This window comes from Pan troglodytes, chromosome 10 (assembly GCF_028858775.2).
Source record: "Pan troglodytes isolate AG18354 chromosome 10, NHGRI_mPanTro3-v2.0_pri, whole genome shotgun sequence".
Lineage (NCBI taxonomy): Eukaryota > Metazoa > Chordata > Mammalia > Primates > Hominidae > Pan > Pan troglodytes.
This window is the reverse complement of record NC_072408.2, coordinates 110,477,468-110,503,405: the sequence shown is the minus strand read 5'-3', so window position 1 is coordinate 110,503,405 and position 25,938 is coordinate 110,477,468. Positions and strand designations below refer to the sequence as shown.

At 44.9% G+C, this 25,938-nt stretch overlaps 1 protein-coding gene across 17 annotated transcripts in view; it reads right to left on the bottom strand.

Moving 5' to 3' along the window:
- The window catches only part of STAB2 (stabilin 2), a 178,439-nt gene that overhangs the window by 74,929 nt on the left and 77,572 nt on the right, over window positions 1-25,938 (bottom strand). For all 17 annotated transcript variants that reach the window (XR_010148140.1, XR_010148141.1, XR_010148138.1 and 14 more), the window contains 12 exons: window positions 24,971-25,033; window positions 22,571-22,657; window positions 21,673-21,759; window positions 20,493-20,604; window positions 17,218-17,398; window positions 15,284-15,377; window positions 13,677-13,835; window positions 8,022-8,117; window positions 6,228-6,323; window positions 3,105-3,152; window positions 1,332-1,468; window positions 776-890 (listed from right to left, as the gene is read on the bottom strand). Coding sequence is in view for 9 of the 17 variants with exons in the window: in XM_016924069.4 (XP_016779558.4) it covers window positions 776-890; window positions 1,332-1,468; window positions 3,105-3,152; window positions 6,228-6,323; window positions 8,022-8,117; window positions 13,677-13,835; window positions 15,284-15,377; window positions 17,218-17,398; window positions 20,493-20,604; window positions 21,673-21,759; window positions 22,571-22,657; window positions 24,971-25,033 (1,275 nt within the window). In the remaining 8 variants the exon portion in view is untranslated. The remainder of the gene's footprint in view (window positions 1-775; window positions 891-1,331; window positions 1,469-3,104; window positions 3,153-6,227; window positions 6,324-8,021; window positions 8,118-13,676; window positions 13,836-15,283; window positions 15,378-17,217; window positions 17,399-20,492; window positions 20,605-21,672; window positions 21,760-22,570; window positions 22,658-24,970; window positions 25,034-25,938) is intronic.

The window sequence follows — 25,938 nt, the reverse complement described above, 5'->3', positions numbered from 1 at the left end:
AAATGTTTTAGGGCAGTAATTCTCAAACATTTTTGACTGTGGCCCATGGTTCATGGATGTAGCAGTTCTCATTTTGCAGTGGAATCTTCATTCTCATCTTGTGCAATTCACAGAAAGAGCTCTGAAACACTGCCCGTGCAGCAGGGCGGCCAGACTCCCTCACAGAATTCTGAATCGGAGTCTTTGACACACTGTAGAAAGTGCCAGATGATAAGCTTCTCTAGGGCTGGGTTCTTCCTTGGGCATTGCCCTATCTCCAGCACCTAGATCTGTGCCTGGTACATAGTAGTAGGTGCTCAATAGTTGTTGGTTGATTAACTCTACCTTAATATAAAATTTCATTTCTCTAATAAAGATTTAATTCTATAAAGATTGAGTATATATAGACTCAACTCTATAAAGATTCAATTTCATTTCTCTATACAGATTCAATTACTAATAACCAGGTCTTAACCAACTATACGTCAAAAGAAAAGTTGTGGAATTGCACATCCTTTACCCTTTCTGGGTCAGTCTGTGGTCTGTTGTGAGACTTGTGGCCAATCAGTGGGCAGAAGGCCACATTTTAGAGGATCACTGCTATAGGGTAACATGTATATGTGTATGTATTGATATATGATGATAATTATTGCAGCTGGGTGATGCCCACATGAGGGATTCTGTTCTCTGTAGTTTTGCGCATGTTTGGAAGTTCCCATAACATGAAAATTTAAAAAGTACAATATAAACAAAGCTGTTATGTTTCAAGTAAACAGACAAATTCCAGAGCTCTTACCCCATCCACCTTTGCCAAGTGAAGGAAGTTGCCCTGCAAAGATGTTGCCAACATGTCAGAAGAAGACAGGGTCTGCAGATCTGCCACTCTGTATGTGCCCAGTAGCATATGGTACCTGAAACAATAGTCCACAAAGGCTATAATTCAATATAAATGTATGGGGCTGTATCATTGAATAGTTAAGAGAATAGGCTCTGGAGCCAGATTGCCATAGTCAAAATTCAAGTTCCCCCTGCAGTTACCAGCCTTGGCTAGATTTAGTTACTCAACCACGCTGTGCTTTGGTTTCCATATCTGTAAAATGGGAATCATTACAATATCTATCATAGGGTTGTTGAGAGAATTAACTGGGTTATATGTAAAACAGTGCTTGGCAGAGTTGGCTGTCAGCAATTGTTGACTATTACTATCCTGGGGTGGGAGGAAAGGAGAATCCTGGAACATGTTCAGCTCCACGAATTTGAAGGACCATGTGGTTTTCCTACATTGGACTTGAAAGACATGTTTACACGGATGCCATTCAGATACGATGTAAAATAAAATAAGTAACACCTACTTTATTAGGGCTGGAATATTGCTCTGTGACAACCAGAAGCTTTTCTCATCCTGGTCCATGTCCTCAGTAGCTTGTTGGGAAGGCACGAGGACAGTGAGGTTTGAGGTGGCTGACAGTGTGGGTTGTAGAGAAGCATTCTGAACCACAGAAGGAAAATAAAGTGACCTGCTTATGTTAGGGGACAAACAGAGCTGCCTTAAATGCTTGGAAGAGATGACAATTTCCCATAAGATACTGGAAGGGTCCTAGGGTCTCCTTTCCCAAATCCACCCCACCCACTGGCTGTTGCCTCATTTTCCCTTATGAGACTCATTTAATTCAATGTATGAGTCTTATCAAAGCAAATCTGCCTTTGATAATCAGATCACACTTTCAGTCATTATAAGTCCTTTACACTTTAGTCTAAATGAAGAGCCAAGAAATAGCCTTAATAGGTTCTTGTGAGTATGTGTGTGTGCAGAGAACCTTGAGCATTCATTTTTTTTTTCTTTTTTTTTTTTTTTGAGCCGGAGTCTCACTCTGTTGCCCAAGCTGGAGTGCAGTGGTGTGATCTCAGCTCACTGCAACCTCCGCCTCCCAGGTTCAAGCAATTCTTCTGTCTCTGCCTCCCGAGTAGCTGGAATTACAGGCACATGCCACCATGCCTGGTTAATTTTTGTACTTGTAGCAGAGACGGGGTTTCACGATGTTGGCCAGGCTAGTCTTGAACTCCTAACCTCAGCTGATCCATCCGCCTCAGCCTCCCAAAGTGCTGGGATTAGAGGCATGAGCCACTGCGCCCAGCCACCTTGAGTATTCTTGGACGTCTTTGAAGTAAGGATGGTGGGGAGACCGCAGGAACAGTTTCAGCATGGGAGAAACTAGAGGGCTGAAATAAAACCTTACATAAATTTCATTCTTGCCTAGAGAGCCAGTTTTTGGTAGAAGCAGTGGCATGTTTATGTTTAACAACTGGATCTCCAGGAAAAAGAAAAAAAGCCAAAAGACTTGGTTTGTAGTATTTACTGATTTCTATGGCGTAAATACTCCCACCAGGGCTGATTTCAAGATACCAAAATGACTGTATCAAAAGCGGAGTTAGGAAAAATGTGCACAATCAGCTTTCGTGAGCGAGTGTGAACAGGGTTCAGCACATCACTGGGCCAGCTCATGCCTGTGGGGTGAGACCAAGAATGAAGAGTCTAGATGAAAGTCAGCATGCTCAAGAGAGCACGCTCAGTCTCTTCTTTTACCTATGCTGGGATGGAGAGTTCAGAGAGGCCCCATATAGAAGCAACAGGAAGCTGTCCTGGGGTGGGTGCTGACCAGGCATGGACTATTTGGCATGTGTCTATTTTAAGGGGATAAACCATTTGTTGCAATGGCTGGCTGGGCTTGGCAGCTCTTGTTGAGCTGAGAGTTAAGCACATATGAAGTATGTCAGATTGCAGCTATAAATCCCAAATCGAACTTGGTGAATTACAATGATGAGTCATGTTAACTTACAAAAAAGAATCCTGTGATGAATGAAGCCCCCTTTCTGCCCCCCACACACTGATGCTCAGAGCAAACCTCTGATCAATCACATCGGCGTCTTCAGGGGTGGGACCTACGCAGGAATATTTTTTAAAAATATGTTCCATGTGGTTCCACAGTGCAGCCAGGGTTGAGAAACACTGCTCAGCACAATTGCCTACCCTCCTTACCAGCTGCATTTTCGGTTTTCTATTGTATGCATTCCAAGTTTCTAAAATATACACATTCCCAATCCTAAGTCCCAATAAAGGTACTCACATTTATCCACCGGTTAAATATAGCTGCTTCGGAGAGAAATGACAATTCCTTATTCATATCATGCAAGGGAGGGAAGAAGAGATGGGAGAGAACACAGAGAAAGAACAATGAGAAGTGCAATCACAGTGCATCTCTGGGTCACCTGCACTCAGCCTTCCTGGGGCTAGGCTCGTTGTCCTGGCCTGCCTCCCTGATGCTGATGTGAATGGGTGCTCCAGCTAGCTGCATTTCCATGCTGACAGAACCGCACATTTCTTTCACACTAAGGTGGCTTGGTTATTCTCTATGGAAGTAATTCCAGGAACTTCGAATGAAGCAACAACTCAAGGTTCTTCCAAATCAGAATTTAGGCTGTAAGAACACGGCTACCTAGACGCTAAGTGGGGGTCACAGAGCTCAGCAAATAGCCCCCTTTCAGAGCCGTTGGTGAGTAGTGGCTCAGAACAATGGAAGCAAACCACATGGGTTTTCATGTTGGTTCTGCCATTTCCTAGTTCCCTAGGCCAGTTACCTAAAGGACCTCAATTTTCTTATCTGTAAAATGGGCATAATAAAAGCTCCAACTCACAGTTTGATAAGAGAAATAGGAGTTGTTTTTTTAAAGTGATTAGAGGCTGGCATGCAGTAATTTCAGTAAGTTTTAGCCCCTATTATCTTTAATTTAACCATATGGCTCTCTCTCTCTATAGAGCCACCCCAACTGGTACTGGGGTGGGGTGAAGGGAAGCTATAAGATATGAAAGGGGATGTAAGATATTGAAGGGAAAAGATGGCCCTGGCTCCTCTATGACTTACAGTTGTTTAGGGGAAGTTCAGCCTTGAAAAGATAACCAACATTGCTGGCAAAGCAGTGACATTTGAAGGCGTTATAGTTTTTTTTTTTTTTTAATGTCTCTAAACACAGAGTTATTAAAAAAGACTGGGTTCACTTCTTGGATCTGCCATTTACCGGCTGTGTGATCTTGGGCAAGTCACTTAACCTCTGAGAACTCAAGTGCTTTATCTGAAAATGAATATGGTGAAGCCTTGCTCCAGGGATTATGAAAATTAAGTGCATTAATATATGTGAAAATATTTTTTAAACTACTGAATACCAGAAAAATGGCAATATCATGATCCTATGCAAATTTACATGAAGACAATAAGTCTCAGTGCTGACTCAATTCCATCTAGTAGTTGAGGTTATTAAGCAAGTCAATAAGCACATGTTAAAAAAGTAAGTTAGTAAGAAAGTGAATAAACACAAGAGCAGAGATGCCTGAGTAATCCCTTAGAGGGGACATTTTAAGGGAGAGGAGGGCTGAGGTGCACCTGATCTGCTGGTGGGAAGGCCAGAGTTGGGGAGGAGAGAGAGGAACATGGCAGACCTGGAGCTGGGGAGGTGGCGGCTAAACTGCAGCGGAAAGCTGTTTAGAAGAAAAACAAGTGGGCTGGGCATGGTGGCTCAGGCCTGTCATCCCAGCACTTTCAGAGGCCGAGGTATGTGAATCACTTGGAGTTTGAGGTATCTCACACGGCGAGACCCTGTCTCTATAAAAAATACAAAAATTAGCTGAGTGTGGTGACACATTCTTGTAGTCCCAGCTACTTGGGAGGCTGAGACAGGAGGATCACCTGAACCTGGGGAGGTCAAGGCTGCAGTGAGCCATAATCATGCCACTGTACCTCAGCCTGGGCAACAGAGTGAGATTTTGTCTCAAGAAAAAGACCAAAAACAAGAGTGAAGTCTGTGTGGAGATACCTGGAGAGCCAAGCTGAGGACTTAATTTTGCTTTTCGTGGGAGGAGAGGGACGTCGTGAAAGCAGGATTTTAGAATTTTAGGAAACAGGGTCTGTAGCTAGTGCAGAGAAAATGTTGTGATTTATGTGCCATGGTCTGCATGTCAGGAGACAGCTCCTTGGCCTGACTCGGTGAGTAGAAGGCACAGTTGACAGTGAGAGGGGAAGGGTGGAAAGGGCCCCCCAAGGGCAAGGTTCTTAGGGCGAGACTCTCAGTGCAGGCTGCGGGTCCTGGGAATTGTTAGGCTCGTGATTTCAGCAGAGAGGAGGGGCAGGAACTCAACAGCAGGGAGTTGAATAAAAAGTAAGTGATGAGGAAATTTGTCAATTGACTTTATTTCTCATTTTGACAAATATTTATAAGCAATAGGACTGATGTAGGAAACAAGACAAAGATCATCTTTCAAGAGTTTATGGTTGTAGAGGGACAAATATCACAAGTTCTCACTGATATGCAAGAGCTAAAAACATGGATCTCATGAAGACAGAGAGTGGATTCGTGGCTACCAGAGACCAGGAAGGGAAGGGGAGGGAGGGGATGAAAAGAAAATAAAGAATATAAATGTATTTATTACTGCTGAACTATATACATAGAAATGGTAAAGATGGTAAATTATATATGTATATTTTACCTCAATAAATTAAAAAAAAGTTTATGGTCAAAATAGAAAAATGTAGGAGCAATGCTGATTTAGTGTGGCCCATGCTGTACAGATAGAATGTTCTACACTGGTGGTTAAATATTTGGGCTCTGCACTTGACAGCTATCAGAGCTATCAGCTGGATTCCTCACTCTGGAGCTGAAGGGTGTTGGGCAAGTTTTGCTAAGCCTCTCAGTTTACCTGCCTGTAAAATGGGCATAATAGTAGCAGAAGGTTGTTGAGATTTAGATGGAGTGCTACTGCCTGGTAAGGACTGAGCAAGATGCCTGGCATAAAGAAGTGTGTACACACACACACACATGCGTGCGCACACACACGCGCGCACGCACACACACACACACACACACAGCACGGGTAAGCAAAGGGTAGCCCAGACAGGAGAGCCCAGTGAACCCAGCAGAGGCCAGTTAGTTGCTCTTTAGGAAGTCTGAGAATGGAAACAGGTAGAGTACCAAGAAAGAGAAGTAAGGACTGCTTGGTACACTGCCAAAAAGCCAGCTGCCTTCAGCCTGTAGAAAACATGTGACCCACAGAGCATGTATGTCATCTGTGAGAAACAGCTTGCTTCATGTAAAATCTCCTGCAGCAAAAGATATGTCAATAGATCACTTTAAAGGCATCTTAGCTAAGAGGTTTTTAAAGGGTTTTGTCTATATTATTGAGTTCATCATCGATGACTTACCACTGCTGCGTTTCCATAGCACAGAAAGCCATCTCCTTCATAGCCCTCTTGACAAACACAGCTCCAGACACCAGACGAAGTAGATTGACAGCTTGCCTGAGAAAACCAAGATGAAAGAAATGGTTACCCCCAAAAAAAGTTAGACCTGAGTTATATCTATGAGACGACAGGCTCCATCTAAGGTGAGAACTGCAAATTTGGGGCTGAAAGATGGTAGAAGTAACCCATAGACCCTTTAGTGTTGCAGTGAAAGTCTCCTGTCTGCATGTTTGATGCAGCTATTAATCACGATTATTTATTCTCATCCCTGCCAGATTTAGCAAATAAAAAAATACAGGATGCACAGTTAAATGAGAGTTTCAGATAAATGAGTAAGTTTGAGTATACGTTTGCCCATGCAATATTTGGGGCATACTTGTGCTGAAAGATTTTTCAACACATACTTGTGCATCTGAAATTCACATTCAATTGGGTATCCTGCATTTTATCTGGCAACCGTATGTTGGTTCTTCCAAGCTTTGCAATGGAATGAAACTTGCAATAGCTACTCACATCTGGAATGTCAGGGCTTGGTTGGGCTTAAATCAAGCAGGAGTGTGAGAGCTCCTTCAGCTTTGCAAAATGTTCTTGAGATTCTTGAGTAACAGACACCTTGGGGGCATCTCCGTCCTCATTTTTCTTCTATCAGAGAATTAGTCCCCCACGCCCCACCCTGCACATGTACTAGGGGTGGGCCCTGGCAGCTATGTTCATAACAACCCCACTTCTTGGCCACAATTGACTGACTCATATGTAGACACCTGCACCCAGTTGGGCCAGTTAGATCCTTTCCTCTATGATTTTGAACGGGGACATGGGGTGCTAATAAATTAGAGGGCATCACTGATGGTGGGGGAACCGTTTACCTCAAGACGTACACAGAAGCACTACAAGTTTGGGGAATGAGACAGAGGCAGAGAGAAAGAAAATGCACAGAGGGAAGTCAAATGAGAGGTCACATTGTCTCAGAGGACTGGGGAAAGAAACTGCTTAGATTCTGGTGATCCTGCTCTCCTCATGTCCTGGTTCTGGGCTCTTGGGAAGTCTAGCTATACTTCCTGCCTCTAGATTCCCAGAGCTACCCTGGGGGTCCTCCCAGCAAATTTATCTTCTGCATGGACTCTGTTACTTGGAACTCCAAACACTGTGATTAAGGCATCAGACTTCACTGGTTCCTATGTTTGGTGCTTAGCATTCTTTTGAAAGCATAACCACCCCCAGCCCTAATACCTTTGCCTGATCTTTCAAAGTTGAGAAGCAAGGCACCATTTACCCTTGAATGGGCATTTTCACCGATAACTTGTAAAACTCTGTTGTGACATTCAAAATGGAAGTCCGGTTACCTCTTAAACTATCCTTTAAACTGTTGGTTTAGAGGTGCCAGGTTTAGCAAATAAAAATATTGAATGACTTGTTAAATTTCAATTTTAGGTGAAAAATGAGTAATTATAAGTTTATCCCACACCATATTTGGGACTTACTTGTGCTTAAAGATTGTTTGTTACTTACTTCAAAATTAAATTTAACCAGAACTTCTGTATTTTACCTGGAAGTCATATGTTGGTTCTTCCAAGCTTTGGAATGAAGTAGAAGTTGCAATAACTACTCGCATTCTGCTTAGAGATTCCCTTTTGGGGGTAAGAGATTTTGTTCATCACTAGGCCAGACAGGAAATAATCTTTCTTTCTCAAGCATTGTTTTTTTTTTTTTTGTTTTTGTTTTTTAAGTAATGAAAACCAAGGTTAAATAACTCACCAATGGATGACATTTCCCGGTTTGTTCCAAGCATGAAGTTATTGGTTCACAGTCAATCCCATTTCCTCGAAATCCTTTCTTGCACTCACACTCATTCTATAATTTTAAGAACAGAGTCAAGTGGATTATTGAAAGCAAGTGCCTTCCATGTCTTGCCCTCACACAGCACTGAGAAATGTACTATGGAAACTGAAGCTGCTTGGCTGTCCCAGAGAACAGTGTTAATGCCTTTTGCTTGATACACTTCAGATTCTAGAGTTATTAGTCTCCATATTCTACATTACATTTTCCAATATGATAGTTTCTTGGTACTCTCTTCCTGAATTTATTTATATATTTATTTATCTTTTTTGAGATGGAATCTCACTCTGTCGCCCAGGATGGAGTGCAATGGCATGATCTTGGCTCACTGCAACTTCTGCCTCCCAGGTTCAAGCGATTCTCCTGCCTCAGCCTCCTGAGTAGTTGGGATTACAGGCACGTGCCACCACGCTTGGCTAATTTTTGTATTTTTAGTACAGATGGGGTTTCACCATGTTGGTCAGGCTGGTCTCGAACTCCTGACCTTGTGATACGCCTGCCTCGGCCTCCCAAAGTGCTAGGATTATAGGCATGAGCCACCACGCCCAGCCTCTTCCTGAATTCTTTACTCCAGAGGGTCCTATGGAGATAGTCTCAGAGAGAACTTGAGCCCTAAAAAGCATCATATTGGATGGCCCTTCTACCTAATGAGAAAGGTTAAGCAAGCTGTGGGGTATCCACTTGGTGGAGATGCATGCATGAGGCCATTGCTAGCCTGTAAGGCACTTTGTTCAATTTAGAAACATTTGGCTCCAGCACGGTTTGTCTTTTTAAAGCAGCATTCCTCATAATTAAGGTTTGTGTCTACTTGGAAAGTCTAAAAGTTTCCAAGCCAACTAGTCCCAGCTGAGGGCAATCCTAGACACGAGGGCAGTCTCGATCCTCCCCTGGCCTGATTTCTGTAATTGTGCACAAGGGCTGATGGGAGCATCAGAAAACGAGGATGGATGTGGACACACTCAATCTGAGTCAATGAAAGAGAATGAATCCTGGGTTTTTGATCCATTCTGTTTCTTATAGAACACCACAAAGAGACCCCCCTCTTTTCCCATCTTCCCATCAGGATGTTTTTCAAGTTTGTCTGCAGAAAGGAGGACAGAGCAGAGAGGAGACAGATACTGTAAGAGGAGACAGATACTGTAATAGGTTGAACTGCGTCCCCTTATTCCCAAATTCATTTGTTGAAGTCCTGACCTCCAGTACCTCAGAATGCAACCTTATTTGGAAATAGGGTTGTTACGATACAATTAGTTAAGATGAGGTCATACTGGAGTAGGGTGGGCCCTGAATCCAGTAAGACCAGTATCCTTATATTAATAAACAGGGGGCTTTGGGAGGCCAAGGCGAGCAGATCATGAGGCAAAGACACCGAGACCATCCTGCCAATGCAGAGAAACCCCGTCTCTACTAAAAATACAAAAATTAGCTGGGTGTGGTGGCACACACCTGTAGTCCCAGCTACTTGGGAGGCTGAGGCAGGAGAATCGCTTGAACCCGGGAGGTGGAGGTTGTAATGAGCCGAGATCGCACCATTGCACTCCAGCCTGGCAACAGAGCGAGACTCTGTCTCAAAAAAAAAAAAAAAAAAAAAAAGTAGGGGGGAATTTGGAGACAGATACACCCACAGGGAGAATAACATCTGAACGCGAAGGCAGAGATCAGGGTGATGTGTCCACAAGCCAAGAAACACCAAGGATTTTCAGCAAAGCACCTGAAATTAGGAGAGAGGCATGGAACAGCTTCTTCACAGCTCTCAGATGGAAACAACCCTGATGACACCTTGATCTCAGACCTCCAGCCTCTACAACTGTGAAACAATACATTTTTGTTGTTCTATGCCACCTAGTTTGTGGCACTTTGTATGGCAGCCCCAGAAAGCTAATACAGACACCAAGGCATTTTTTTTCCTTTTCTCAAGTGCAATCTGCCAACTCAAGTGCGTCAAAAATGAATGCAATTATTTACTGAGTGCTTGGCAAGACGTAAGACTGCAGTGAGCTTTTTCACAATTAAGACTCCTGGAGCCACCTTTTTAAGCTAATTTTCTCCAGACCCATGAGCAGGCTCTGCTGTCAGAGAAATCAGAAAGATAAATAGGAAAGCAGCCCTCAGACGCTGTGGAACAACCAGACCATGGGACTTACCCTATGTGGCTTTTACAACATTTATCACTTTAGCGTTATACATAGGTTTGTCTGTCGCCTCGCACAAGATCGCATTTCTTCAAGTCTGGCTGAGGGCCCTGGCCACGGTAATCTCTTATCCTCACCACTGAGCTTAGTGGCTGAGTGGGTGTAGGTACTTGAGAAGTGTTGGATGAATGAGGGGAACATCTGTTTCATTTTGTCTGGCCAGCATCTGTTCTCTCACTTTCTGGAAACTACACGCCATTTGGCTCTGGGGACACCATCACTCCCCCTCTCCTAGTCCACATGATAAAATGTGGCTGATTCCTCCACCCCAGGGTGGGGTGCAGGGCCTTGGCCTGTGCTTATCACTGCATGTTCCACCCTGGGCCTCCCCAGCCTGATTTCTGTAATTGTGCACAAGGGCTGATGGGAGTGGTAGGAAATGAGGATGGGTGTGGATGCACTCAATCTGAGTCAATGAAAGAATGAATCCTGGCTTTTTGGAGGAAGTTACCAGAAAATGTACTCCATTCTGCTTAAGAGTTGCGATGGTATAAATTGGAAGTGGCTGGAGGTCATCCCTCACCCCAGGAACCTGGGAAGAAGCTGAGCCAAGAAACAGACCCTTTATGCTTCCTTCTGAGCCCTGAATCATGTTGTACCAGCAGCTAGATCCATATATGGCCTTTAGAGTCACGTGGGCCAAAACATTCTCTTTTCTTTTTAAACCAGCTTTTTTTTTCTTCTTAAGAATCGAAGTAAATATATGTATGAGAAAATGTATCATTTTAACCATTTAAAAATGTATAGTTAAGGGGCATTAAATACATTCACATTCGTGTACAACCATCATCACCATCCTTCTCCAAACTTGTTTTCATCTTCCCAGACTGAAACTCCAGACCCGTTACACAATAACTCCTCGTTCCTCTCCCTACTCTAGCTCCCGGCAGCCACCATTCTCCTTTCTGTCTCTATGAACCTGACTATTCTAGGAACCTCAGAGCAGTGGAATCACACAGTATTTGTCCTTCTGTCTCTGGCTTATTTCACTTAGCAACACTTCTTCAAGGTTCACCCATGTTGCAGCATGTGTCAGCATTTTCTTCCTTTTTAAGGCTGATTGCTATTCTGTTGTATACATATACCACGTTTTGATTATCCATTAATCTGCCAATGGCCATTGGGTTGTGTTCATCTTTTGACTACTATGAATAATGCTGCTATGAATACGGGTGCTTAAATATCTGCTTGAGTCCCGCTTTTGATTCTTTTGGGTGTATACCCAGAAGTGGAACTGCTAGAGCATATGCTTATTCCATTTTTAATTTTTTGGGGGAATTGCTGTGCTGTTTTCCATAGCAGCTGTACCATTTTACACTTCCACAAGTAATTGAGTTTTCTCTTCTAACTGAAAGATTTCTCCCTGACACAGATTTTCTATCCCTGTCCCATTGCCAACTGTCACTCCCCGAGAAGCACCTTCTGTGGTCTATTGAAATAGTTTACCCTAGCTGTAAATAGACATGTCAACGTTGAGGCTTTGCCTGGGTGTAGTGTGCTTCTATCTCCCACCAGTTTTCAAGAGTGGGAGGTGGGCTAGGGTGAGAGCATGCCATGCTGTTAGCTAAGCAGTTCCACTTTTTAACCCTAGCTCCTAATCATGTTGACCCCCCCTTTTTTTTTTTGATACAGAGTTTTGGTCTTGTTGCCCAGGCTGGAATGCAATGGCACGATCTCAGTTCACTGCAACCTCCACCTCCCAGGTTCAAGCGATTCTCCTGCCTCAGCCTCCCGAGTAGCTGGGATTACAGGCATGCACCACAATGCCCGACTAATTTTTAGTAGACATGGGGTTTCTCCATGTTGGTCAGGCTGGGCTCGAACTCCCGATCTCAGGTGATCCTCCTGCCTTGGCCTTCCAAAGTGCTGGGATTACAGGTGTAAGCCACAGTGCCCGGCCCATGTTGACCACCTTTTAACCCCCTGTGGGGGTCTCTTTGGAAAGAGTTCTGTACAGATCACTAACTTTGGTAGTTATGAGCTCCCAGAGGAGCTCCAACACTTCTGACTGTCTCTGCACAAGTGTCCAGCCCTGCACTGGCCCGCAGGACCGATGTTCCATCACTCATTCCTAGCAGAATGGAGGAGTGAGTGGGAATGATGCCTAAAGCCACAGACGGAGGCCCTAAAAACTTCTTGGATATTTTTAAATAAGGCAGATTGGCTGGGCATGGTGGCTGACACCTGTAATCGCAGCACTTTGGGAGGCCGAGGCAGGTGGATCACCTGAGATCGGGAGTTTGAGACCAGCCTGACCAACATGGAGAAACCCTGTCTCTACTAAAAATACAAAAACAAAATTAGCCGGGCATGGTGGTGGGTGCCTGTAGTCCCAGCTACTCGGGAGGCTGAGGCAGGAGAATGGCATGAACCCAGAAGGCAGAGGTTGCAGTGAGCTGAGATCGTGCCACTGCACTCCAGCCTGGGCGACAGAGCGAGACTCCATCTCAAAAAATAAAATAGGGCAGATCTCCATTTGTCTGGGTAAATTCCTCCATGAAGGAAAGGGAAGGTAGGAGGTGGGCTTTAATATCTCATCAAGTTCCACTACAAGCTCTGGGTTTCTCTGATTATTAACTTGTGCACAGAAATGAGAGGTCTGAGAACCAAAAGGCTCGGGGTCAAGTGGGAGATATCATGGTGAGCAAGGTTAGGCTTTCCTCAAACAGAGCCATCATCATGGGAAGAAATATATTTCTCAAAGAGCTGAAAATAATTTGTAGGTCTTTAAAAAAGTTCAGCCTAAAACATAAAAGTGAGAAACTGTATCAAGATTCAAAAGATAAGGGGGTTGATTTAAAATCCCGGTTCCCATCTTCCGTGTGTTCTGACCTCCTTAGCCTTGTATTATAAACACACCTGTTGGTCCTACCTGTGGAAAGAGGTGGAAGCAGGTGGGGATGGATGGGGGAAGGGAGCCTTATCAGTCGTCTCTTTTTCCATTGCCACAATCCTAGTGGAGTTGGTAGCCCCTCCCCTGGAGCTGCTTAATTTTTAAGCTGTAGCCTTCTCTGCCTTGTCCTCCATTAAATGACAGTGAGTGAAAGTGATCAATACACTGCAGAGCTATAGAAATATAAGGTTGGTCCAGGGTGGTGACTAAGAGGGCAGCCCTGGAGTCAGACTGGGTGCAAATCTTGCACTATTATTTATTTTCTATGTGATTTATGCAAATAGCTTCTCATTGCCTCAATTTCCTTTTCTATAAGATGGGATAATAATACATCATAGGTTTGTTGTCGCAATGAACCCATGTTCACTGCCACGAATGACTGAAAAAAGCTGCAGTAAGTTCTAGCCAAAGTACTTCTGTGTCCTGAGGGGAAAGAAAAGTCACTGCAGGATTCCTGCTTTCTCTTTGCTCTCATGACATCCAGCCTACCTGCCCGGGACCCACATACAAACAGGTTGCGTTGTCGTGGCAGCCGCCTGCACTGGGCAGCAGGCAGTTGTTGATCTCCAAGCAGTCTCTCCCATTCCCCGTCCAACCTTGCTGACACACGCAGGTGTGGGTGCCCGTGCCAGTTTTGATGCATTCTGCCTGCAGGAGGAAAAGAAAAAGCAAAGCCTCTGAATCCTCAGTCCAGCCACATGATTCCAAAAATAAGAGAGAATTTCCAGACATATGTTCCAGAAACACATATTTGCATTGAGTGAGGTGGAAATGCTTAATTTACATTGAGATTCATGAAAAGATTAGGTCATTTAAAGAACAAAATTGCTTGGAACTGGCCAGCTCATGGCCACTGACATCACTGTGTTAGTTATTAAGCCAGGGACTGTTTATATTGTTTTGCAGGTGTAAACCATCATCTTGAGGAAAGTATTGTTATTATCTCTATTTTACAGCTAAGGAAACAGGTGTTGTCCAAGGTCATGCAGCTATAAAAAGGCATGAACCCAGGCCTGTATAATGTGGGAACCCAAACTCCACTATAACAGCTCCCGGGCCTCTCAGGAGGAGCCTCGCCAGGAGGCTGGAGGACAAAATGAGAAGGAGAGAGGGATACAAGATACGGTGTTGAGCTGAGGCTGAGGGGGATGGGGTTGGGATGGGGCTCGCTCAAAGGGAATCAAAGGAATCTGTAGGCTGGGGTCAGGTGGTTTCATCTAGATTTTATCCTCAGAGCCAGAGGAAATTACTGAAGGGGCTTAAACCTGAAAAACATGATCTGATTCACTTCAAGCCACTCTGGCTGTGAGTGGACAATGCACTGTGGGTAGATAAGAGGAAGCAAAGAAACCAGTTACTAAACCATAGGTAAGGAATGAAGGTGACTAGGGTCAGGTGGGGGTGGCGATCATTGAAGGGAATTAGTAAAATCAATGGTAGGTTCTGGATACACCCCTACCAACAACAGAACTTAGTCACTTGACTCCCCTAGATCCCAGTTTCCTAATCAAGTAAAATGATCACTTGAGCCCAGGAGTTCGAGGCTGCAGTGAGCTATGATTTCACCACTGTGCTCCAGCCTGGGTAACAGAGTGAGACCCTGTGTCAAAATAAAATAAAAATTCAAGGTTTAAACACAAATGCTTCATGCATATGAAAAGTGATCAGACATTGACCTGTGGAATGTCTTTCCGCAGGATTTCCTAAAAAACCCAAACAATCAACTGAAAAAAGCCAACAAGAAACCAGGCAGGGCTGGGCGCGGTGGCTTAGGCCTGTAGTCCTAGCACTTTGGGAGGCCAAGGTGGGCAGATCACGAGGTCAGGAGTTTGAGACCAGCGTGACCAACATGGTGAAACCCTGTCTACTAAAAATACAAAAATTAGCCGGGGTGGTGGCACGTGCCTGTAATCCCAGCTACTCGGGAGGCTGAGGCAGGAGAATCGCTTGAATCCGGGAGGCGGATGTTGCAGTGAGCCAAGATTGTGCCATTGCACTCCAGCCTGGGCGACAGAGCGAGACTCTGTCTCAAAAAAAAAAAAAAAAAAAAAAAAAGAAAGAAACCAGGCAGGGTGGAAATGAAGACCAGTACTCACATTGCGGCTACAGCCTCCTGGAGTTAGTCCTGTGCAAGGGTCCATCTCAGAACACACAGTTCCATCTCCTTCATATCCTGCTTTGCAAATACAACTGCAAAGGAGAGTGTGCAATATCAGCCCCAGAATAAGCACCAACGACCCAGAAGAGAGCCAGCCAGCTAGAGATGAGCCAGTTCCTGGCCAAATGGCTCCATCGTTTGCTCCTGTGGAGGAAGCCAGCGCTCAAATGTGGTCGGGGTACTTCTGGGATCTGTAATCAGATACACCTGGGTGGAAATGAAGCCCGCCCACTTCTCAGCAGTTGTGTGACACTGCACGAGTCCCTTAACAACTGAGAGATCTTATTTCTCATGAGGAAAATGGGCCTAATACCTCCCATATAAGGCTGAAGGTTAAATGAGCAAATGCACACTGAGCGTTTAGCAGAGCGCTTGCAGATCATAAATCTCAACACCTGACAGTGTCTCTGCTCTTATTTTACCAGAACCTGCCTTTTTATAAGTCTTCCTGCTCAATACTAATTATTACCTCTGGTTCAGCAAAGAAGAGTTCTATTCTGTCTTCTATGCAACAGCTCTTAAAATATTTGAAAATGACAATCAGGTCGAGACTTATCCTCTCCCATTCTCTGGCCCCTCAGAGGTTTTTTCCCCCAACGCCACATTTTCAAGTGCCTCTTCTGCGAGCTGACTTGGTTTCTTGACCCATTACCTTTCCAGATGCTCCTCTCAAAATGTTCCGTGATGACACTTTTACTATTAAAGGTGGCCCATTCATTCATCTATTCAACCAATATTTGTTGAGTGGCCTATGATAGATGCTGGGGACATTGTACCCCCAGGTCTTACTGCAAATTCAGTCATACATGCCTCACAAAAATTAAAAAAAATAAATTTCATGTATCAAGCTTCCTACAGGAATAAAATACATTATCTAGTGTCCAAATGAAGAAATAGGTTGATCTGTTCCAATAATGTTTGATTTACCTAAGGCAATATAGTTCATACAGACCCATGCCGACAGTCCTCTGTGGATGATTTCATAGGTTTCAGCGGTAATTTTGATTACATGTAGTTTTGCCTTATGCACCGATATAGATCCTAACTCCTTAGGAAAAGGCATTTCTATTGTACAATTGTGGAAAAGAGACAGTCTCTTGTCTCATATAGCCTATAGTCTAGTGGGAGAGGCAGACCAAAACAAATAACTATGTAAACAAAAATTAAGAAAAGCAGTGCAAGGAGAGGACCAAGAATTCCAGACATCCTCTGCATTTCCCAGGATAATTTAGGTGGTTACTGCCTTGGAGCTAGGTATTTCCAGAGAGGTAAATTTCCTCTGGCATTTTCCCCCTCAAACCCACTGCAGAATGCTAGACAGTATTAAGGAAACAAATGGCAACCTATTGATTAAAGACCCAATTTCCTGCAAGATGCCTTTAACAGGGGAGCAATTATTAACAGCCTTAAAAAGTAAAGGTGTCTTCAAAGGTTGGAAAGTTGGTGGACAAATCTTCATTTCTTTCATATGTGGTTATAATAATTATCGTTTCCATAATGGAACATCTTTGATGTGCTAGCCCCGGTGCTAGGTGATTCTGCATTGAGTTCTGCTAATCTCCACAACTGCCCTGCTTGGTAGGTATCATCATCCTCACTGTACTGTTGAGGAAAGTGAGGTTCAGAGAGGTTAAGTAACTTGCCCACAGTCACACAGCTGGTAAGTTTCAAAGCAGGGAGTGCTGCAATTGAAACCCAGCTCAGACTGAGGTTCTTTTCACAAACGCCACACTGTCAGCTAGAGATAACAGGCCTCAGTTCAGAGTTCAGATATGGGTTGGCTCCGTCTACAGGTAACACAGCGTCATTAAGTGCCATCCCCTTACACTTAATGACTCAGCGTCATTAAGGGCCATTCCCTCACAGACCTACCTGGCTGTCCCATTGCTGTATTCACAGGTGGCGTGGATGTGACAGAACTGCACGTAGGGCCCACAGGCTGAGGTCTGCTTATCACAGAGTCTCCCGGCAGAGCCGTCTCTGCATGTGCCAGTGAGGCAGGCCCCATCGCTGTCTATCCTGTTATCGCATGTTCCGTGAACGCACAGGCATTCTGAAAGAGGAGGAGGGACATCCGTCCAGGCCTTGGGGACAAGCCAAGCACTGAGGCAGAGCACCCTGGAGGACAGGGACCACCTCTTCTCACCCACCACTCACTCTTGTCAAAGCAGAATTGGGGCTGAGCCGGGAGAAGACTTAGGCTGCTATTTCTTGGAGTCTCAAGTGTTCTCAGAGTGCCTGGGACAGCCCTGGAGAGCTTGCTTGTCCCACCCAGGAGGGGAAGAACTTGGTCTCAGAACTCCTTTAAGGCTGAGCATGGTGGCTCATGCCTGTAATCCCAGCACACCGGGAAGCTGATGTGGGAGGATTGCTTGAGCCCAGGAGTTTGAGACCAGCCTGGGCAACATGGCGAAACCCTGTCTCTACAAAAAACACAAAAATTAGCCGGGCATGATGGTGTGTGCTTGTGGTCCCAGTTACTGCAGAGGCCGAGAGGTGGTAGGATCACTTGAGCCCAGGAGGTTGAAGCTGTAGTGAGCTATGACTGCACCTCTGTACTCCAGCCTGGTCAACAGAGTGAGACCCTGTCTCAAAAACAAAACAAATAAAAAAAAAAAAAAAGAAAAAAGAACTCCTTTTTATCTATATGTGTGTGGGGTGTGGGGAAGAGGATGTGACACTTTGAAAGAGGCCAAGGAACTCCATTTTCAACTACTTCCTGGTTGGAGAGTTTAGCCTGGAAATTTCTCACCTTTCATGAAGATATTCTGGAATAAATAGAAGTGATCTCCCATGCTGGCAGGGCTCCTGATAAGTAGCTAATATGTTTGTTTTTCACTCTATCACAGCAAACCAATGATAACCAATAGGCGATATTTGGGCACTGACTTCATTCAAGGCACTGGGTCAGCCTTCCACATGCACCATCTCATTAATAGTCACCAGGCCCAGAAGGTAGGTACTTTTATATCCCCCATTTTTCAGATGAGGAAGCTGAGGCCCAGGGAGAGGAAGCAAGTTGCCCAACTTGCTGCTAAATTCCCAGGCAGAAACTTAAACCAGGATTCAAAGTCCATTTCTGTTCGTGACTGTGTAAACACCGTAGATCATTATATGAACTGGCATTTCCATATCACTGTTATCATTTGAAACCTTAGCTGCTGAATTTGCTTTCAATTGTAGGTATTTAAAAATTGTAACACGGGCCACCTCATCAGACTCAGGTTCCTATGCATGTGAAAGTGGAAAGAAGGACATGGAGATTTTCAAAGGCACCTGGAAAGGATTGGGGGTGCTTGGAAAATGATCAGAAATAAAGGAATCTGGAGTTTCGCCCCAGAAGGGACTCATGGGAGAGGAATTCGTGTGGGTGCTTGGAGCCATCATCCAGGAAAGAGAACAACACAAGTGAGCGGGGCTGGAAAATCACAGCCAGACTTAAAGCAAAAAAGAATTGTTATACAATTTTAGGGAAGTCAGCATTTAATTTGCAAGGTACGAGACCCCTGTATGAGACTGTGCACAGCCGTAGCCCTGGATTGAGAGGTGTGACAGCTGGAAGCCCACCGCCCCATCCCAGCCTTGCTGTCCTGCCCGGCTGGCCTCAGACAAATGCCAACATTGTCAGGCCTTGGGATAAACCCTGATTTTTTTCTTCCTCTAATATGGAAATCTAATTTGGCAAAAAGAACATTGGAAAGGGTTCAGTAGCCTTGACCCTGATGTGCTCTGCTTTCCCATCCATCCTGAGAGTTATTTGTGAAGATCAAATAAGGTAGGAGAGCGGAAGGGTTGTGTGTTTCATAGGAAATGTGTGGAGTTAGTAGCGACAGTAAGAGGAGCGGCTTTGCTTATTGATGACTTGCTCAGTGCAAGCTCTGTGCCAAAAGCCCGAAATTATGGTCTAATTTAATCCTGTCAGCAAACTATAATGTAGGTACCACTATTATCTTCATTTTATAGGTGAAGAAATAGCCATTTTCTGAGATCAGACGGTTGGTAGGCTGGAGTGTGGGGACTTCAGGATGGTCTGACTCCACAACGAGCTGTTAGCTTAGAAATATATGTCAAAAATATACATATGCGTATTTAAATATATACAGGATGTCATTTTAAAGAACAGAATGAGGGAATGCATTTTCTGAGGTTGCATAACTTTATTTTTTTCAATGCCTATTGTGGTGGAACTTTCTACCTGTTCTACAAGCTTCTTGATATTTATGTCACTGTACTTAGACTAACAGCAACAACAATAGATAAAAATAGTGAGATAATAATATTTGTGGCACATGTTTTGTACTAGGCATGGTTCTAAGGCAAGCGGTTTCCATTTATAAGTTGTACTAACTTTAAAAGACACTTGCTATTTTCATCATCCCCATTTTACAGATGAAGAAACTGAGGCCTAGAGAAGTATAGTAACTTGCCCAAGGCCACAGGCCTTGCAAATAAAGGAGCTGATGGAAGAGGTCTGCCTGAAAGGTAGGGAGTGAATCTGATTCTTTTTTTTTTCAGATGGAATGTCACCCAGGCTGGAGTGCAGTGGCTCAATCTCAGCTTACTGCAACCTCTGCCTCCTGAGTTCAACCATTCTCCTACCTCAGCCTCCAGAGTAGCTGGGATTACAGGCACCCGCCACCACACCCTGCTAATTTTTGTATTTTTAGTAGAGATGGGGTTTTGCTATGTTGGTCAGGCTGGTCTCAAACTCCTGACCTCAAGTGATCCACCCACCTCAGCCTCCCAAAGTGCTGGGATTACAGGTGTGAGCCACTGTGTCTGGCCTGAATCTGTTTCTTGATATAGAGCCCACTATCACTTCAAGAATGTGGAGAAACCTTTGGAGAGTGGTCTTCAAAGTGTGCTTCCCAGACCAGCAGTGTTGGTGCCCCCTGGGAACTTGTTAGAAATGCAAATTCTGAAGACCCATTGGGGCCTAGTGAATCAGAAACTCTGCAGGTGGGGCTCAGGGATCAGTCCTCTGACACACGCTCCAGTTTGAGAACCAAAGCTTAATGAATGCTCTGTGATGATGGCGTAACCCAAGCAAAGGGGTCCTGAGACACCAGCCCTGCACCAGCACCCTGCTGCAGCACGAGAGGGAACCTTGCTTAGGAGTGGAAGGAAGCTCTGGAAGTGCCACTTACTTTTGTTACACCGAGGTCCGTATTTATTGGGATCAGAGCAGAACTGACACTGGGAGCCTTGGAAGCCCTCCTCGCAAATGCATGTCCCGTTGCCGCCGAGGCTATCTGCACACTGGGAGCAAAGGCAGGGCCCGTGGGCCATTAGGACACATAGTTCTCAGGTGTTTTCATTTCGTGGCCTGACTTCTTTGAATTCAGATTAAATCCCACTTGACATGACCCTCTGGGACTCCTCGTGGAAAGTGGAGTCATGTGATATTAGGGAGGCTGCTAAAGCAGTGCCGAGCTTGGGAATCCCAAGCCAGGATTTAGAACTTTAAGGGAAGTCACTCAAGGGGGCATCACAATGCTGAACTGGGAACCTTTCAACAATGCTTAAGGGATAAGTGATAAGACAGGGGCCTCCAGAATGAGTGACTAGCCTCCCTTTACAGTCTCACCTGCTCAGCTCTGTGACTCCAAACTGCAGTGTTTTCTCTCTTCAGTGGTAAACATATTTGCCTCCCACCTCTCTAGCCCTGGCAAGGTCATATGTGTGCTGATTGACATCAGCGTTGGGTGTGGGCCCTTTCTAACCCCTGGCCGCAGTCATTAGTACTGGCCTCTCCCTATTCTCCTTGTCCACATGGTGTCCCCACTCATGGCTGATACTTTCCCCTCGAAAAAGCCACGTTTTAGAGGCAGGCTTATTAAATGCACAGATGTATAATTTCCCTGTATGAACCACAGCTACTTTTGCCTCCAAGCTAGATGAGTTAAGTTTCGGCTGTTACATTTCACTAGGTTTTGCTCATAGGTTCAAAAAAGCAATCAGGAGGCAGAGCTATTTTTTAACTATCATAAAATCTTAGTTCTGGAAGGAGTCTTGAAGATCAATGCAGGTCAACCCTGATATCTCCCACAGGAGGAACGTGAGGCCCAGAGATCCTTGTTGAGTTACCCAACGTCCTGCAGCCCGCAATAGAGAAGCAGACTAGAGGCAACATTACCGGAATCTCTCTCTCCCATCCCCCATCCCAGACCCAGATCCTTCTACTGCAGACACCTGCTGTTCTTTTAGTAAGGGGTCATTTCTTTTGCTTCCTGGGAAGAGTAGCTGGCATTATATCACATTTTGGTTTAGAAGTTTTAAAAATTATTGTTTGATTTGACTTATGGAAGGCCAGTCTTCAGTATTCACCTGTCCATTTCCTGAGCATGGATTTGAGAAGCCTCCTGGACACTGGTTGCAGTCAGGTCCATAGAAGCCTTTGCAGCACTTTGGAATCTGAAAAACAAAATGCGTGTTCCCCTTTGAACCCCCAAGTAGAGCACCAATTCCTCAAAGGGGATGCATTTTAATTTCCATTATTATACTAAGCCATATTCGCCTCTCCTTATGAAGTTGCCCTTTTCTTTGGCAGTTGATGGCATGGCTAGTGCTCAGTCATCTGGTCACCACAACTCTACTGAGCCCCTCCCCTGAGTGCTGGACTGGCTGTAACACTGTGCGAACGGACAGAGGGAGGCTCATGCTTGTGGAGCCAACGTTCTAAGTTGGGGAAGAGTCAATGTATGAATTTTAAAAATAGTAAAACAAGATCATTTCAGAGAACGGTGAGTGCTTGGAAAACAAAGTATTATCATCCAGTGGTGGCAGGTAGGGCCAGAAGTCAGGTGGGTACTAGGGAGGCCACTGCAGATTGGTGGTGACAGTGCTGGTTAATGGAGACACTGAAGATGAGTTAGCCTCAGGGAAATCTGGAAGAGCATTCAGAGGGAGGGAATGGCAAGTGTGCATGCTCTGAGGTAGGAATGGGGGTGAGAGGCAGGTCAGAGCCACAGGCAGAGGGTGGGCCATGTGGGGAAGTGTTAAGAGTGTGATCTGTGTTAAGAGGGTAGGGAACCATGGGAGGCTGTGATGCAGGAAAGGACAGAGTCTGGCCACCATATGAAGAATCTACCTTTGATTCCTCTGCAGGAAGACAACAGCAAGCACGGGCCACCTGTGACCACGTGGACCCTAGGACCCAAGAGCATGGCCCTGGAGCTGCCTGGCCCTACTGGCCTAGACTAGGCCTCGGCCACGCGCTCCTCACCTTCACAGTGGCATTGCAGTACCGGGCACAGCCGCTCTTCAGGCTCCCAAACCTGCCACTGTAGACACATCTGTGTGTGAAGAGTGCCTGGAGAAAGCCAAGGAGGGAAAGCATGGCAGTCAGCATGTTTAGGTCCTCCAGGCACTGCACACCCTCTGCAGACACTTGCCATTGTACTTCCATTTCACCACTGACGTCAGGAGAGAGTGCTGGACCACACCAGCAGACCTGGGTCTACATCAGAGCTTGGACACCCTTTTTTGGGCCTGTTCCCTTGTTGGTGGAATACAGGCCAGAGTTTGCATCATCCATGGCCCACAAATCTTTATTCCCTCTTCCATGCCACAGCAGATGTCTCTAAGCAGAAAATATTTTCTGTTCATTCTGGATACGGTCTAGTCTCCCCTTCTGATCTATAGCCATCTCTAAGATCTCCTACAGAGACATTTTGGAGCCCCCAAAGGGTCTATCTACACTTCATTGAAAGGTTTGCCAAACAAAATTGTGATAGTCTGAGTTTTTCTCTTAGGAGTGGGGCAGATTTATATGCATCCTTCCATTCTAACCAACAATGCCCACTCATAATTATCTAGAACTCATGTTTACTGAGAACCTTTTATGGGCCAGACACATTGCACAGATGAGTTCATCAATCTTCAGTTCTATGTGGATGTTTTTCATGCCATTTTTTATAGATAAGGAAACTGAGGCCCAGATAGGTTAAATCATTTTTTCCAAGAAACACTGATAGTAAGTATAAGGTCTAGAGAATGGGTCTTATCACGTACAGACTTTAGGATCACAGTCATGTAGCCTCTGTGGGCCTCAGCTGCCTAATTTATAAAATATCAAGAAAATATTGCTGAGACAATAATGCTGATTTCAAGTTTTGTCATGAGAATTTAGTCTCTGGTTCAAATTTTGTTTAGATAATTGTTGATGTCAAGCTTACCCCTTCATCTTAGGCTGTTGCTCAAGAAGGGAGCAATGAGACTTTCCTAGACTATAAAATCCTAAAATATTAGCTATATGAAGGAATTCTGAGGTCACTGAGGAAGGAGCACTACAGTCCTTTTGTTGGGAATCTCAGGATAATCAACCAGGTGTGGGTCAACAGGATTCCCGGGATGGGTAATTTGAGGGCTCCTTTTAGGCTCCTACCCATTTTTAGGCTCCTACCCATGTGTCTGATTTCCCTTTCTTTTCCCTCTTCCTTCTCTTTCCCTGGGCTGAGACAATCATAGAATGGTGATTAAACATGCAGAACAAATCATGGTTCTGCCACATCAGCTGTGTGACCTTGTACAAGGTAGTTTACGTTTCCTTGCCTTAGTGCCCTAATCATACACTGGTTATGGTGATAATATACCCACGTCGTGGGGCTGCTGCATAAAGCATTTAGAACAATGTCTGGCACACAGCAATCACTGTGACACCAGCCAACACAATTTCCTCTTCTCCTCCCTCTCACATTCCCTGGTTGACAGCATCCTGAAGGACTCAGGGGTAATGGCTTTGTTAAGCAAAATAAATATCTGAACACCTGCACCTATTTAATTTTAATGTTTTGCTTTACTAAATACTTCACAATAGAATCACATTAAAGAGCTCATAACCTTCCCTAGTGATCTATTCTAGTGTTTAATGCTACTTCTCGTTTGTAAGTTCTTTCTTATGATAAACTTACAGGCAAAAATTTCTATCATCATTTTTGCCTTAGAACACTTTGCTTTTTACCACCAATAGAGTCCTTGGCATATGAATGATAGATCGTTGCACAACTGTTTTCCTTTTTAGATGGAGCGTCTCAGATAAAAGCAAAATGAAATGATTTCTTATTCATCCTCATGCCTCTGGAAGCAAGCACTATGTCTGATATATGATCAATCCTCAATAAATGTGTACAGAATTCAATTAAACTTGGAAGCTTTTGATAGTCACAGTATTATTTTCTTGTATGTCTCTGCAGAAGAGTGCTTGGGAAGAACAAATATTAGGACTTGTTTACAGACAGTTCTGCACAATATGCCAGTACCACCCAAAAGTGGACATCTATAATATTACAGTCCCAAAAGGGAAAAAGTAGACGGGAACTGAGTGCCTTCTTGATTTAGATATTGTGCTTCGGTTTTTATCTACGTGAATCTTTTTGTTATTATCATTTACAGATGAAGAAACAGTAAAAGGGTTAAACGACTTCTCTAGGGTCAATGAACAAGGATTCAAACACAGGTCTGTGGGATCACTTTCTACCATCCCCCATATAGTAGGCTACGAGCCCATCTTATATTACCCCAGCTGCAATTAATATCTTCTAAAGAAGGAAGGTAGATAGGTTGAGAAACCACACCAGTGGGGCTGCTTGGGTGATCTGTGCTTTCATGAAGCTGTCACACTCACTGTGGGCTCAGAGTTAGCAGGACATCTGCTCCAGTACACCAGAGAACAGCTCACACAAGTGCCCTGGAGGGAGATACAGGAGGTCAGTGCAGGTGTCCCTATGAGAGGGAGCAGTGGCGATGGTCCTGTGGCTGGTTTCATGCTTCCCTCCCTGTGAAGGAAACCCCACTGAGCCATGATCCTGGCCTCTCTACCCACCCCCTCCCCACACCGACTCCACCGTGGGAGAAGGAGTGAAGTCAGCGCTGGGGGTGGGGGCTGGTGGGAGGAGTTTAGGAGAGAAAACTGAGCCTGCTCAGAGCAGCCCCCTTTTTTACTTCTTTCAGAGCCAGCCTGTCCACGGGCTCCCAGCTTCTGATCAATTCTGTGCATGCAGGGAGGCACCTGCCCCTGAGGGGACATTGCAGTTATTGACCTGTGCTAGGGATGAAGTATTAGCTTTGGTTACAGACTTAAGGCCATGTCCTCCAATTAGCTTAGCAGCAATATAGCCGAACACTGAATCTCTGCCTTTCAGTCTCCTGGATTCTCCTCTACTGGTTCAGGGTGATGGAATTGGGAGTGTGCCTCCAATTTCTCCAGATCCTCTCTGACCTTCTCCATCTGGCTCTGTGCCCCAGAAGGTAGACCGTGAAGGATGTTCTCAAGCTCCCTTGCCAGCTTCTGATTGGTGTTGGCCAATGTCCAGTCACTAGCAGGATTTTGGTGGGTAGGAGGACAACAAGGTCAAGGATTTCATCCCTGCTTCCTCTCTGCTTTGGTACCATCCCTACAGCTCCTGAAGGAGGTCACCTCTTCCACGCTTCCTGCTCTCACTGGGTTCAGGTAACTCTATGTCCTGTCCCTGGGCTCTTTGGTCCCCAGTTGCAGTGGTTTCCTGCTTCTCCCTCAAAGCTCCAGCAAAACTTATTCGTTTCCTTAGCCCTGTCCACACCTCTGCAGTAGCTCCTTCATCAGAATCTCTTCGT